This window comes from Dromiciops gliroides, chromosome 1, assembly GCF_019393635.1.
Source record: "Dromiciops gliroides isolate mDroGli1 chromosome 1, mDroGli1.pri, whole genome shotgun sequence".
In the NCBI taxonomy this organism is placed as follows: Eukaryota; Metazoa; Chordata; class Mammalia; order Microbiotheria; family Microbiotheriidae; genus Dromiciops; species Dromiciops gliroides.
Window position 1 is genome coordinate 56517932 of NC_057861.1, and position 16380 is coordinate 56534311.

The 16380-nt window shown below is 43.8% G+C and overlaps 1 protein-coding gene across 3 annotated transcripts in view; it reads right to left on the bottom strand.

Moving 5' to 3' along the window:
* STK11 (serine/threonine kinase 11) overlaps window positions 1–11495 on the bottom strand; it is a 180781-nt gene extending 169286 nt beyond the window's left edge. For all 3 annotated transcript variants that reach the window (XM_043990731.1, XM_043990804.1, XM_043990650.1), the window contains exon 1: window positions 10564–11495. In XM_043990731.1, coding sequence (XP_043846666.1) covers window positions 10564–10853 — 290 coding nt within the window. In that variant the 5' untranslated portion in view covers window positions 10854–11495. The remainder of the gene's footprint in view (window positions 1–10563) is intronic.
* Window positions 11496–16380: the final 4885 nt, after the last annotated feature.

The window sequence follows — 16380 nt, forward strand, 5'->3', positions numbered from 1 at the left end:
TATAGGAAGGACTTATGAAAAATGCAATTCATCTACAGAGAAAGAACTGATGGTAGCTGAATACAGATTGAAGTATAATTTTTTCCTCTCCAAGAGTTCCTTTCTAAAGTTTTTTTGGTCTGTTTTCTTGCACAACCTGACTAATGTGTAAATGTTTTGCATGACTGCACATGTATAACAAAAAAAAAAAAAAAAGAAAAAGAAATCCTACTCATCTTTTAAGAGTCAGTTCAAATGCCACCTTCTGTGATTCCCTACCCCAACTGGAAATGATCTTTCCTTACTGTAATTTGATTACCATCTCTGTGCTCAAATCTAGCTCTCAGCTAACCTCCAATCTCAAACATCCAACAGACTTTCAAACATCTCAAATCAAATGTCCGGTAGACATTTTCAACTCATTCTGTCCAAAACAGAACTTACTATCTTTCCCCCAAACCTCACTTCTCCCCACGCCCCACCCCCCACCCCCCACCCCCCACACCACCTCATACCTTCCCTATTACTGTAAAGGGCAACACCATCCTCCCGGGCCCTCAAGGCTCAAAACCTAGGAGTCATCCTGGACTCCTCCCTATCTCTCACCCTCCATATCCAAGCTGTTGCTAAAGATTCTTAATTTCACCTTTATAACTTCTCTCCTCTGACCCTGTCACCCCTCTAGACCGTCACCACCTCACTACTGCAATACCCTGCAGGTGGGTCTGCCTGCCTCAAGCCTCTCCCCACCCCAGTCCATCTGCTATTCAGCCACTAAATTTTCTCAAAGTGCAGGTCTGATCGTGTCACCCCTCGAACTCAAAAAACTCCAGTGGTTCCCTATTACCTCCAGAATCAAATACAAAATATTCTGTTTGGCATTCAGAATCCTTCATAACCTCAAGTAAACCTTCCAGTCTTCTTAAACCTTACTCCTCTACACTACTCTTTCTTCAGTCAAGTGATGTGGACTCCTGGCTACCCCATGAACATCTCTTGGGTCCAGGCACTTTCTCTAGCTATTCTTTTCTTTCCTTTTCTTTTCTTTCCTTCTTTCTTTCTTTCCTAGCTATTCTTAATACCCGGAATACTCTCCTTCCTCCCCTCATACTACCTCTTTGGCTTCCTTTTTTTTTTGGGGGGGGGGGGCAGGGCACTGAGGGTTACATGACTTGCCCAGGGTCACACGGCTAGTAAGTGTCAAGTGTCTGAGGCCAGATTTGAACTCCAGTCCTCCTCAATCCAGGGCCAGTGCTTTATCCACTGAGCCACCTAGCTGCCCCCTGGCTTCCTTTTAAGTCCCAACTAAAATACCATCTTCTACAGGAAGTCTTCCCCAATCCTTCTTAACTCCAATGCCTCCCCTCTATTAATTATCTCCTCTTTATCCTATATATAGCTTGCTTTGTATAAATTTGTGTTCGTCTTCTCCATTAGATTGTCAACTCCTTGAGGGTAGGGGCTATCTTTTGCCGCTTTTTGTATTCCCAGTACTTAGCACAGTGCCTGACACATAGTAGGCACATAATAAATGTTTACTGAATCTACTTCATGTTTACTGATCTAACTTCAAATAGTTCTCTGTGGCAAATATAACAAAAAAGGAAATTATTGGATGTTGGAGGGGATGTGAGAAAGCTGGGATGCTAATCCACTGTTGGTGGAGTTGTGAAAAGATTCAACCATTCTAGAGAGCAATTTGCAACTATGCCCAAAGGGCTACAGAACTGTGCATACCCTTTGATCCAGCAATACCACTCCTAGGTTTATATCCCAAAGACATCCCCAAAAAGAGAAAAAGACGTTTTTGTGCAAAAATATTTATAGCAGCTCTTTTCATGGTGGCTAAGAACTGGAAATCAAAGGATTCACATCAATTGGGGAATGGCTAAACAAGCTGTGGTATATGATGGTGATGGAATATTATTGTGCCATAAGAAATGACAAAGCAGGATGATTTCAGGAAGGCCTGGAAAGACTTATATGAACTGATGTATAGTGAAGTGAGCAGAACCAAGAGAACATTGTGCACAGAGACAGCAATACTGTTTGATGAAGAACTGTGAAGGACTTGACTATTCTCTGCAATACAAAGATCCAAGACAATCTCAAAGGCCTAACGATGAAGCATTCTATCTGCCTCCAAAGAAAGAACTGATACTGATTGAACACAGACTGAAGTATTCTTATATAAAATGACTACTATGGTAATGTTTTACATAAGTGTACGTGTATAACCTATATTTGATTGCTTACTGTCTCAGGGAGGGAGATGGGGAGGGAAGGAAGGAGGGATAAAATTTGGAACTCAAAACTTTAAATAAAAATGTATTATTTGAAAAAATAAATAAATATTTTGAAAAATAAAAAAATGTGTAAGTTCAATATAATGATGAGACAGCTATCAGGAATTTGCTATATTTCTGAAACCCCAGAATAAGTAAAGGATAAATAAAATGCCAATTGTTAAAGAAAAATAAGTAAAGATATTCAAAGCCTTTATAAAAAATAGTTCTCTGTACTCTTCCAGCTATCACTTTCTATTCTGCTCTCTAGTTATTTCAGAGGTATTATTAGTTAGCATAGATTATTGTACATTTGTTTATGTGTCATATCTCTCCTGGTGGATAAGTCCTAGACCCTGTCTTCTCAGAGACTACAATCCAGCAGAGGAGATACAACAAATATATAAATACATTACAAAAGGACTAACTGAACAAATTAGCTACCAGGGATACAAAATTGGCCAATTTTTACGGTTTTTTTCCCCAAAAGAAGTCATCTAAATACAAGAGAAAAGCCTCTAAGTCTTCCCTCAAAGTTAAGTTCCTAATACCCCTCCTTTTCTTTTTATATGAGGAAATTTTCTATAATTGGATTGACCTAGTAATGATTTACTACATGTGGCTTTTTTGGTTTATTAGAAAAGAAGAAAATCAATAAACATCTATGAAGAGAAAGACCAGGGCTGAGGACTCAGACCATCTGGATTATGCAGAAGTACAGGAAGTGATTGTTAAATTGGAGGAAACAGTACTCAGAATCTACATGTAAAACTTGACAGAAGGGAGAAGCTAAGCAACATCAAATCTAAACAGATTTACTCCATACTGAATACCTAAATTAGACTTCTTTCCTATTTCATTCTTTTCTGGAGATTGATAATGACAGCATTCACTTTGGCTGCTTCGGAAATGCATAGCAAAGTAGAATGCTTGTCTGGTTGACTATGGAATCATTTGTTGACTAACCAAAATTTAAAAAAACAAAACAACCCAGAAGACTAGGGTCATAAAAGTTGTTCATGCTTTGCAAACGAGTGGATAATAGTTGCATAAATGATAAGCTTGTCAAACTGAAGGAGAAAAACTGAAAAAATGTAGGATAAGACTCACTGACATTGCCCTAGAGGAAATTCTAGCTTAATATGTCTGAGAACAAGCCTCAAATCATACCCCATGAACAGCAGGCAGTCTGCAATACTGATGCTAGGCTGCTTTTATCACCTCCCTGCCCTGCATTCTCCAACTACCAAAAACTCAGAAACATAAGATCTTAGAGCCAAAAGAGATCTTACAGGCCCTCTAAATCAATGATCAAATGAGATAATAGTTGTAAAAGCTTAGCACAGTGCCCAGCACATAGGCATTTTTAAAATGCTTATTTCCTTCCTTGCTTCAATTCCCCACCCCCACCCACCTTTTTACAGACAAGGAAACAGCCCTGATGAGGTAAAAATGACCTGTCCAAAATCACACAGTGAATTAGTGAAAGCCAGGACTAGAGCTCAGGTCATCCAGCAACCAGGTGGGAAGGAAGCTGTATGCAAAACTTATGAGTACAGCAAAAAATCAGCTAATCATTTCCCCAAATATTTAAGTACCCAAGTGCTGAAAGTATTGTGCCAGGTGCTAGAAGACAGATGCAGCCTGAATGTCTCCAACTCTTGCCTAAAATAACTCAAGTCTAAGGACCGGGGGAGGGGGAAGGGAAAGTAGAGGTGGGAGGCTGTCAGTCAAGAGCAGTTAGAGCAATCTCCACTTGCTACTGCAGTCTCTATATTATAACCTGATCAGTCACCATAAGCAGTTTATCTGCACCTTATTTCTGAAAAATGTAAAATTCACTGACAGTCAGGGGACCAGGCAATGTAAGAGTAAAGTATTTGTAAAATGACTAATATGGAAACGTTTTACATAACTGCACATGTATAACCTATATCTGATTGCTTACCATCTCAGGGAGGGGGAAGAGAGGGAAGGAGGAATACAATTTGGAACTCAAAACTTTTTTTTTTTAAAGGGTAAAGTATTTGTTATGAGGGAAGGCTCCTATGGGAGAGAGCTGGACAGTAGTGAAAGATTTGAAAGAAAAAAAAATTAAAAGGGCAACAACAAAACACTTTAAAAATACAAAAGAGGGGGCGGCTAGGTGGCGCAGTGGATAAAGCACCGGCCCTGGATTCAGGAGTACCTGAGTTCAAATCCGGCCTCAGACACTTGACACTTACTAGCTGTGTGACCCTGGGTAAGTCACTTAACCCCCACTGCCCCGCCAAAAAAAAAAATACAAAAGAAAAAAATTCCAAATGGGACACAATTTTGTTACCACTCTGTTAAATTTAATAGTTTAAAAAACCTGTACATAACAAAAGTTCTTTCTACCATTCTCTTTTTTTTTGTTTTTTGTTACTGAAATGCTTAGATTTGTTGATGGCTATGTTCATTTTGTGTGTGTGTGTGTGTGTGTGTATCACCCCCCACCCCCCCAAAAAGTAAAGGGTTTGCTAGGAGATAATCTTACAGTGTTAAGTCACAAGGGGAAAGAACAACTGAGAGGAAGAAAGACGCTCTATTTCTCCCACACAACGCTCTCCCCATATTGACGATTTCTGCTTTCCCCTCCAGTTTTTGATCACTCTCATCTTTGCTGATTAACTAAGCCTGGTCCTACGACTAAGGAGCTATGGGACCTTGGCAAAGTCACCTAACCTGTTTCCTCATCTATAACATGACTGCAGGGAGGGAGAAGAACTGAACAGGGGGCCACTAGAGAAAATATCTAGACCATTCCTGTCCCAACTATCTGATTTGAACAATTCTTTTTCCCCATTCTGTTTTTCAAAGTCCCTGGTACTTTTTTCCCCTCAAACATTCCTTCTACGGGCAGCTTCTCCTTCCCATTCTTCTTCTTCTCTTGGACCTCTAGAGAAGCCCTCTCTCAAAGCTTAGCATACAGTGCTGCAAACACTTGAATTCTTGTTCCAGTTTACTTTCAAGAATAATTCTCCCAGTCTTAAAGTGTTGGAACAAACTAATAAATAACCTCCCTGCATTCCTCCAGCACATACTATCCATTAAGGTCACATCTTTATTTCAAAATCATTCCTTCTTTCTGCCAAATGAAGTGACATTGAAATAACTAGAAATATCCAAAGCCCTTGTCTTGCTAGACTCCTAAGGCAGCAAGGGGTTAATACCAATAGGGAGTCGAATCAATCACATTCTGCTCATGTTCTCAAAGCAAAATACTCCCAAGACTGATCTTGTCCAAGGAGAAAGAAGAGTAAGATTCTCAACTAACAGCTTGAACTTGATATACCTCACCTCACAAAAACCACGGCTGACAAAGTCCAAGACTCTTGTTTTCAACTTGCTGAAATCCTTACTATTTAACATCCAAATCCAGACATACGCCAAATTATCCGCATACAATACCTGGCTTCACACAGAAAGGAATAGGAAGCCCAGACCTCTACAACTTCTCCACATTCAGTAAAAGAGACTGCTAAAAATCTGATAATGAATTTAACACCATACTTACTCAGGAAGTCATTGCCAGCTTCAGAGAGGAGCAAATTACTCAGCAAGAAAGAGAATTGCTGAACAGATAAATTTTGTTACAGGGGTTTCTTGATTAGCTAAATAAAGTTAACTCCTGTGTTACATTTTTCAAAGTACACATTTTTTAAGTATTTTAAAGACAAAATATTCAAGTAAATCAAAAATGCTGAACTTAAAATTTTAAGTACAGCACAATATACTCTTGATGCTTGTGCCAAAGGTCCCTGACACTTAATTAAGAGAGAGACTATTGGTGTTTAGTTTATTAAGCTTCTGATAGACAAAGGATCTTTTCTCCCTGCAGCTGGTTTATGTTAGACATAAACTCAAAGAACAAGTTCACCCAGAAGAAATTCACACCCAACTTCCCCACTCAAGACCTCCCTCCAATGCCTCCTCCTGGAATGGAGGTGACCCTGAATTCTATAAGGCCACAAGAGTGGCACGCAGTCCCAAAGGCATCCAGTATCAGTTCAGCACTAAATTGTCATCCAGCCACTCCGTCTGGCTAAGTGCAGAGAGGCTCAATCTCAGACCTACCACCAGTTGGTTTGAATTTCTTTGGCCACAGCAACTCATGGAAACTGTCTAAGGTGTGAAGTAAGTACTCAAGCCAATAAAATCACAAGACCCTCCTAAAAGATAAAAAGGTGTCAACTGGGCTCCAACTCTAAATTTTACATCAAGCCATAGACACTGGTTTAAAAAAAAATCAGGGCCTTCTCAATATGGACCAAAGTAAAAAATAATTTTCAGGAGCAGATTCCTTCAGAGCATCAGTTGGGTATGGCAACAAGGGGACAGATCTTAGGGCATGAGTCATAGCCTGTCAAGCAGCTGGTCAGAGGAAGGAGATGGTAGTTTCTAATAACTATAATGAATTTAGGGATCTTAATCAGACACTCTGCAAAGGTTAGAGAAAATTCCTAACACCAGGAACCTGGTTTGTGAAATTCAATGCAGAGTACAATGCTATGCATTTAGTGCCTGATGAACTGAGAAGCAATATAGTCTCAAAGAAAAAATACTAGATAGAAGTCGAGTTCTTGGTTCTAACCCTGGCTCTGCTGCTAACTTTCTGTGTGTGATCTAAGACTGGTCATTTCCCCTTATGGGGCCTTAATTTCCTCACCTTCAAAACAAGGAAGCTGGACAAGATGCGTTCTAAGGCCAAAGAAGTGGTAGAGACTTAGCAACCATCAAGTTCCTTGCTCTTATTTGACAGGTGACGAAATAGAGGAGAAGAGGTTTATTTACTCAAGGTCACACAGATAAGCCAGTGACACAATTAGGATGGGAACCCAGGCCCCTTAACTCCCACTGCAGAATGTCATACTGCTTTTTTCAGGTCTGAAATTCTATGATATTGGTGGAAAATCTTAGATTTCAAGCTAATCAGGGCCTTCAAGATTATCTAGTACAACAAGCCTGTCTATCAGATAAGGAAACTGAGGCTCAAAGAGATGCTGTCCCTTGTCCAAGATCACAGTTAGTAAAGAGCACCATGGCTGTATGTTGTTGTTGTTGTTATTGTTGTTGAGTCTTTCAGTCCCATCCAACTCTTGGCAAAGATACTGAAAGATTTGCCATTTCCTTCTCCAGTGGATTAGGGCAAACAGATGTGCGATGACTTACCTAGGCTCACACAACCAGTAAGTGTCTGAAGCTGGATCTGAACTCAGGTCTCCCTGACTCCAGGCCCTGCGCTCCATTCACCGAGCCACCTAGCTGTCGCCCCCTCTGGCTGGAATACAGGTCCTACAATTCCAAAACAATCTCTTGTCACTGTACTACTACATTCATCAACATTAACCAGCTCTTTGGTAAAGGTAGTTGCTATCCAATGGGACCACAAAGTTCAGAAATTATACTTAATTCTACACCTGCATCCTGTGTAGACCATAAAACGTCTACTGTCCTGAGTAATGTTTCTGAAAGGAAAACATTCACAAAGATATAACTGAGATCTCTAAATACAAAGCTACTTGCAACCCTTCAACAAAGGGACAGTTGCTCCTACCCAGTTGCCTTTTCTTCACTGAGAAAGAGCTTTCAAAGTTAGTGGAAGTACTTTGGTAATCAGAGAAAGCTTTGAGAACTGTTTCTGATGCCTGTTGTTATCTTAGCAAGCCAGTCAAATCTGTTGATACAAGTTAATCGACCATCAAAGTTTATTCTCAGAAAGGATCTAAACGCCTAACTGAGGCCTATAATGCTTCTAATTGGGCCAGGCGTTCCAAGGACAACAAAGGAAAGGAAAACCATCTACTAGTCATACCAAACCATTATAAGATTGGCTCAGATTTAGACAGGGTTTTCATATATATTATATCTTTACAACCCTATGAGATAGGCAGGGCAAGGGTTATTTCCATTTTAAGTGAGCACATTGAGATTCATAAAGGCTATTTACCCAAAGGCGCACAGTGTGCTCCAGTGCCTGGCTAAGCTGGTGCTCTAACCCAAGCCTTCTGACCACAAGGTCCAGGGGTTGTCTCCTCTACATCAGCCTGCCTCTAAGTAAGTACTCAATGTCAATGGTAAACCCACACAGCCCCTTTGTTGGGAAGGAGGGATGAACTAGAGCACTGAAGTTCCTTCTGAATCTGAAATTCCAAGATAAATGGCGGACTTGAAGCTCAATCTCCCTAAATCCCAGGGTCAGTGCCATCCAGCTCATCTTGCTACACCCCACTGCCTCTCCACTTCTTCCCAAAATGCCCCAAAGTGTTAAGACTTTTAGAGGTCTCATCAAGAAATCATTAAATTACCCAACTGATTACATTTTAAACCCAAACGTTCCGGTTAGGCAAAGGATTAACCTGTTACCCCACCCACTGGAAACACTGTCTATTTAGCAGTGTTGAGGTGGAAAGGCCCAAATCATAGCAAGCAATGTGTCCAGTCTTACAGTCCAAGTTAGTGACACAAGAAGCTAAAATGAAAGTGAACCGACTCTTGAGTGGCAGGAGCCTAGATAGGGACTCTGGCCCTGTTCCACCCAACCCAAAGTAAAAACAGACCAAAGGAAAAATGATATGGCACAAGGCACAGTTTCAGAGCACGTTCCTGGGCAAAATATGGGGAAATGGGTACACAAACAGGCTACACAGTCTGTCTCATCATGTGTCATATCTAGGCTCAGCTGGAAGGGCAGCTGGAAATCATCTAATCCACACCCTCCTTTTTTGGGGGGCAGGGCAATGAGGGTTAAGTGACTTGCCCAGGGTCACACAGCTAGTAAGTGTCAAGTGTCTGTGGCCTTATTTCAACTTAGGTCCTCCTGAATCCAGGGCCAGTGCTTTATCCACTGCGCCACCTAGCTGCCCCCCACACCCTCCTTTTATAGGTGAAGAAGCCAACCAAAGCCCAGATCAGGGCAACTCAGTCAAGGTCGCATCACTAGTACGTGGAAGGGTCAGAACCATAACTCAGTCTCCCAAGTCCTCATTCAGTGCTCTTACCACTAGACCAAGTCTTGCTCTCTACACCATGGACATTATCCCACCCTACTCCTACCTTCCAAACACTGTCCTCAAAGAGCTATAGAGGTTCATTTATAACACTTTCTAACAAGAAGATATTTCTGTTTTCAAAACTAATTTCCATTAAGAAGGCACCACATCAGTCTACCTAACCTTCTTTGGTGTCAAGTCTCACCACAAAGGGGAAAGTGCTGAAGACACCCAATCACAGAATGGCATGGGATAGGTAAGGTGACGTGAATGATTATTAGGTATTAACAAGTAGTTCACTTTTATAATGAATTCAATTCAACCCTGGCAATTCCCTTAACTGATTCTGCCACCCAACTATATCTAACCCTACCCCATCATCCACTTTGTCAAGGTTGGCAGTAGTTTTAGAACTAATGGGCACAAGGCCTGATTCATAAAGTCATCTCCAGAAAGAGGTCAGCACACAGTACAAAAACAGCAGAGGCAGCAAAATATAAAACCACTAGAAATCAGCAAATCACAATGCCAGAGAGGAAAGGGGCCTAAAAACTAACCCAATCCAATCCCTTCATTTTACAGGGGAAACAGGCCCATAGTAGGGCCATGACTTGCCCAAGGTCACTTCCCCACTGAGCAGCCTCAAAGCCAGAAGAACCACAATCTAAATCTTCTGACTTTGCCTTCCAAATCAGAACAATTCCTACTCCAGGCAACCTCCCTCACTAGACAGAACTCATCAGGGGTCCTGACTCTGCAGTCACTAATGTTTCTAATGTTACATCATAAGCAAGTTAGAAAGGTCTAAGCTTTCCTTCCTGCTGACTGATAAGCTGGTGCAAATAATTCATTTTGGCAACAGCAGGAGCCCCCTCGGAACAGGACAAACAAACCAAATCTTGCTTGGCCCCAGCAACTAGCAGGATGTCGTGCAAAATATCTACTAGTGGCTTAAAAGGACATTCTATGGAAATGCAAAACTTTTATCAAGTAGACAGATACATGACAACATAGCAAGCAGTTCTATGATAAAGCAAATAGATATGAGTATGGGAGAGGGTGTTAACGGTTTATAGGTTTGGGCTCTTGCTACATATGTGTTTTACTAATATTACTTTTACCAGTTTAACACCAAGTGAATTAGAATTATCATCTAGCTGAGACTAAACTGTTAAGTTTCTAACATTTTCTTTAGAATGTGACATTCATTTTGCTTGCCAGTTCAGAAATTTTAAAAGTTGAGATTTAATTACATTGTTTCCAATGAGCAAGAAGCTTATACTTACTTTTTAACATTCGCCTCCCCATTGGGGATCCTACGCAACTTCTTCTTTTTGAGGATTTTCACAGCTCTCCGGCAAAGGGTTTCAGAGTCCAGCATCTCCTTCACTTTCCCATATGATCCTTCTCCCAGCAAATCTCCCATCAGGTATTTGCCAATGAGTTTGGCTCTTTTGCGCCTTGGCTGGTAGATGACCTCGGTGGAGTCTATTCGGTGGATAAATGTGTCCATACCCACAGACATCAGTTCACTTTCTGTAAACATACCCAACTGCTGTGGTTCTGCCAAATCCATCCTGGATTAAATTCGTTAACCAGTTTTCCTTAGACACACCAGGATCCCTTAATCCAATCTTGAGTTCTTGGTTTTCCCAACTTTTCTTCTCAAAACAAAAACAGGAGAAAAAAAAACCCAACTCTTCCAAAGATTGTACTAACGTAGTATTTCAGTAGTCCCTGAAAAGGGTCTAATGCACCCCAAGTGCCTGGCTCTCAAAGCAAAAACAAAAACAGAAAACAACAACAAAAAAAAGTCAAGAACTTTTGCTCAGGCACCTGGCTTGTTTTTGACCTGGTCTCACTGCTTTGGCTCAGCCAGGTCTCCTCACTCACTGTGGGCCCTAAAAAAGGCCCAGGTTGGGTTCTTAAGTGCTAGGTCATTCTCTAGGACTTTAGACCCTTGGACAAATACAGAAGGAAAGTGAAGTCTTTTCAAGACTTTCCATTACCATTATGTCATGGCTCCCAAATACAAACTGGGATCAGCAGTCAGAACGTGCTCACAGGATTTTTGTACCTTGAATCCCAAACTTGACCACCTCTGAAAATAAACTGGTGGTTGAAATTTGATTGCTTGAGTTTCCTCTACTGAATATCAATGTGTTGCCCCACTCCCCGGCCCCACAAAACACACACACACACACACACACACACACACACACACACACACACACACACAGGCTCCTCCCCTTTATCTGCCAAAAGTTCAAAGCCCTCAACACTTATCAAGGTTTCGCAGGGGGCATCCCTCACTCAAAGTTTTCCAACTCCTCCCTCCGCTTCCCTCCCAAAGGGTCCCCTCCTGCCAGCCCCCAAAGGTCAATGTGAAGACACTGATCCTGGGGAGCCTCCAACCAAAGAGCTCCTGGAAAGAGATCAGAGAAGTTTTCCTTCCCACCCACCCCGCTCCAGGGGAAATCCCTCCCTTTAATAAATAACACCCGAGAGGAACGGGATGGGAGCAAACTAACCCAATCCTAGTTTTCTCGGTCCCCCTCCCCAAAAAAGTGACAGGTAGAGATGAGCAGCCCACCCCTCCCAAAGGAAGGAAATGGATAAGGTAGAGGAAGAGGGACAAACTAAACCTCCACAAAAGTGGGGGTGCTAAAGGCGATCTACTGACCCCCCCACCCTTTTAAAAACAGAAACAAAGAACAAGTAGGGGGCACGGGGCTGGGGAGGAGAAGTAAACTTAAAAGGAGGGTTCCCACGCCCCCCCCTTTCCCTTTGCTCTCGAGATCTCCAAGTGCTATCCCTTGCCGGTCCCCCTCCACCCGTCCCGGGAAGGCTCCCGGCGGCGGGGGCTGCGGAGGTCGCCGCTGCTCCCTCGCTCCCTCCGAAGGTAACGGGCGGGGGGTTGGGGGGAAGGGGCTGGGGCCTCGGGGCCCCCGGGTGAGCAGCCCCCTCCCCCCAACCCTCCGAGTCCCGGGCAGCCCGGGACCGGGCCGGGCCGGGCCGGGCCGGGGCTCGGCTGCCTCTCCGGGCCGGGCTCGGTGAGGGCGGGTCCCGCAACGCAGGCCGCCGCCGCCGCCGCTCCCCCACAGCCGGGCCCCGCGCGGGGCAGCTCTGAAGAGGCCGGGCGGCCCCGGGCCCATCCAACGCGGCCCAGTAGGCACCGGGCCCGCTGCTCACGCAGGCAGCGAGGGAGGCAAGAGGGAGCGGCCGACAGCCGGGCTTGGTTCCCCCGGCGTCCCCGCCTCACTTCAGAGCGCTCCAGGCAGCCGCCTCCCCCTTCCGCACCCGACACGCCGCCGCCATCTTGTTTACCTCCCTCCCCCCGGCCCTCCTTGGCGCCGCCGCCGCTGCTGCCGCCGCCGCCGTACGCCCCGCCCCCCCGCGCGCGCCCGGCCACCGGCGTGAACGGCCGTTGGCTGGCGCCGAGGGGCCCCCACCCTGCTGCCCAGGGCGATTGGACGGTTTGGACCGGAGCGGGCTCCGAAGCAGGGATTGGCTCCCAAAGGGAACCGCCCTGGAGGGTGGAGCGCGATCTCTGATTGGTCAGGGGAGGGACCCATTCTGAGGAGAGGGCGGGGAGCGGCCCACGGAGGGGGAGGATGCTGGATGGACACTCGAAACGGGGGAGGGGGAGAGGAAGGGGGAGGAGGAGGTTATGAGGAATTGGGGGCGGGGCCAGAAAGCCAGCTCACTGGGCAGGTAGCTAAAGACCAGTTCGTAGATCTTATAGCTGCATGGTGGACAGTCCTAGAGACCATTTTGTCTAAGCCCCTTATTTTACACGTGGGAAAACTGAGGCCCAGAGATGTGAAGTGCTAGGGCATGAATTCAAGTCCTCTGACTCCAAATCTATGTTTTTTACACCCACCCACCTCTAGGCTACTTCTCACAACCTCTTTTTAAACCCCAAAAGGCTAATCGACTGGCCAATAATGAGATGAATAGCAAACATCCTAGACCTTAGGGTCAGACCAGTTCAGCCCTGATGAGGAACTGAACTCCAGGGGAGGTTAAATGACACGCTCATAATCAAGCCACTAATAAGTAGCTGAGCTGGGATTTGAACCCAAGTCCCCAGACTCCTCCAGCTTTCTTCCATTGTATAAGCCCCTTTGGTGGGAACCGGAAGGGCACTGAAAGGGAGAGAGCTCTCTGCTCCCCTGTTTGAGCCTAAAGCCCACTGGCTACACAGCTGCTCCCTGGCCTGCAGTTCTAGGCTGCCGTTGGGCAAATCCTACTAGGATCGTATAAGCCTCTTTTGTTGTTTGTGGGGGTGGGGAGAGAAGAGCACCAGCAAGCAGTAAGGAGTTATCACTTCTTTTGCAGTGGGGGACAAGAATGGAGCACTCACCTGCGCACTTGTTTACCTGGGCAGGAGTTAGCCCAGCTGAGTCTAGCTCTAAAGAGGGAGAAGAAGCTCAGACAACTCCTCATTTTTCACCAGCAGCTACACTAATAGGTTTTGACTCCACTATCCACAACCATGCCCTGCAGGGTCCCCTCTGCTCTCTTCTCTTCCTTTTCAGTTACCTTTTGTGTATTGTCTTAAACCTATTAGATTGTAAAACTCCTTGACTGCAGGGAGTGTCTTGTCTGTATTCCCAGTACTTAGCACAGTGCCTAAGCCTTTGCAGGTACCTAAACAATGGTGGTTGGTATTATAGGAGCAGCTAGACTGCTCATCTAAGATTTTTTTTCCTTCGATCCAATGGTTTGGCTTAAGAGGCTCTGTAAAGGTGAGGGCACACACCTCACAATGAAGATCTTTCCTCTTGGTCATCAGAGGCCCTTCACTCCACCTTTGACAAAGGGAAGTGACAACTGCCAATACAGAAATGTTCAGAAAGAATGTTGAGCTGCTTGACCCAAAAATACCACTACTGGGTCTGTAATCCAAAGAGATCAAAAAACCAATTATAGCAGCTCTTTTTGTGGTGGCAAAGAGTTGGAAATTAAGGGGATGCCCATCAATGGGGAAATGACTGAACAAGTTGTGGTTTATGATTGTGATGGAATACTATTGTACTATAAGAAACAATGAGCAAGATGATTTCAGAAAAACCTGGGAAGAATTCCATTAACTAATGCAAAGTGAAATGAGTAGAACCAGGAGAACATTGTACACAGTAACATCAATATTGTATGATGATAAACTATGAATGACAGCTATTCTCAGCAATACAATGATCCAAAACAATGCCAAAAGACTTCAGATGAAAAATGGTATCTGCCTCCACAGAAAGAACTTATGGGGTCTGAATGAATTTCCAAGCATACTTTTTTATTTTCTTGACTTTTCTTGATTTGGGGGGTGGTTTTTGGTCTGTGTTCTTTTCTGCAACATAACTAATATGGAAATATGTTTTACATGGCTGCACATGTATAGTCTATATCAAATTGTTTGTTTTCTCAAGGAAGAGGGAGGAGAGGGAGAGAGAGAATTTGGAACTCAAAAAAAATTTTTAGTGAATGTTAAAAATTGACCTTACCTGCAATTGGAAAAAAGTTAATTATATAAAAAAGAATGTTGGGATGTTTTGTTTTTGTTTCTTATCTTTCTTGTATGTCTAATGCATAGTGCAACACCTGGGATATTATAGGTGCTTAATAAATGTTTGTCAAATGAATGGGATGAGACTAGGCTCTTATGTGATCTTGGACACTCGATATACTACAGTGTAAAGAGGGCTAGCCTTAGAGTCATAGAAATTGTTTAAAATCTAGCTAGGTGGGGCAGCTAGATGGCGCAGTGGATAGAGCACCGGCCCTGGAGTCAAGAGTACCTGAGTTCAAATCCGGCCTCAGACACTTAACACGTACTAGCTGTGTGACCCTGGGCACGTCACTTAACCCCAATTGCCTCACCAAAAAAAAAAAAAAAAAATCTAGCTAGGTGGCACAATGGTTACAGCACTGGCCTGGGAGTCAGGAGTTCTAACTTGGCCTCTGACTCTTACCAGCTGTGTGACCCTGGGCAATTCACTTACCCTCTGTCTGCCTCAGTTGCCTCAACTATAAAATGGAGAAAATGACAGCACCTACCTCCCAGGGTTTTTGTGAGCACCGAATCAGATCATGTTTGTCCAGTACAATGCCTGACATACAGTAGGTGCTATATAAATGCTAACTGTTGTTGTTACTACCTATATGACCTTGGGCAGCTCATGTAACTTCATTCAGCCCCAGTTTCCCCATCTGTAAAATGAGGTGATTAGATCAAAGCTTCTTAAACAGTGGGTCTCAACCCCATATGAGGTCACATAATAATGTGGGGGCAGTGAAAAATTTGGCAATAGTAAAAGGTCATGTATACCTATTTTATATACCTGTATACCCAGGGTCACATAAACATTTCGCTGGTGAAAAGGGGTCTCGAGTGAGAAAAGTTTAAGAAGCTCTGGATTAGATGACTTACTAAAGTTCTTTCCACATGATTTGCCAAGCTTCCAGTCCTAAATCTATGAGCCTTTAAACCTTCTCCGGGTCTCTGTTTCCTCACCTATAATCTAAGGAGGTTGGACCAGGTGGCATGTAAGGTCCCTCTCTTCGCTAACATTCTATGCCCCTGATTTAGGAACCATTATAACTTAACCCTTCCTGCTCTGCTTTAATTCAAGAAACATTAATTAGCACTTACTATGTCCCCAAACAAATCAACACACTTCCTGCCCTTAAGAAGCTTATATTATATTATTGTATGCTATGAACACAAAGACACTTGGATATGTAAAGGGCTGGCCGATTCCATTGCTGTGAGAACCCCCTCTAGTGAAGCACATTACAGGCCCTCTATGCTTTCTCATGCTGGACATCCACCCTATATCTATTTCCCATAAATCTTCACCGGGGGGTGGGGGGGGTCCATCTAGGAAGATGTCTTTCTCCATATTGGTACTAACAAAGCTGCCCCAAACCCTGTTTGCTTTCACTGCGACCTCCAATCCCCCAACCCCTCAATTCTTTCCCAGGTATTAACCCTGCCTTCACTGTACACTCCTTCCCCATCTTGACCTCTTGGTAAAGCTTGTTCACCAGTTCACTTCCACACTGTCTTCTTGCGTCTCCTTATCCCATTGCCCACCCTTCCT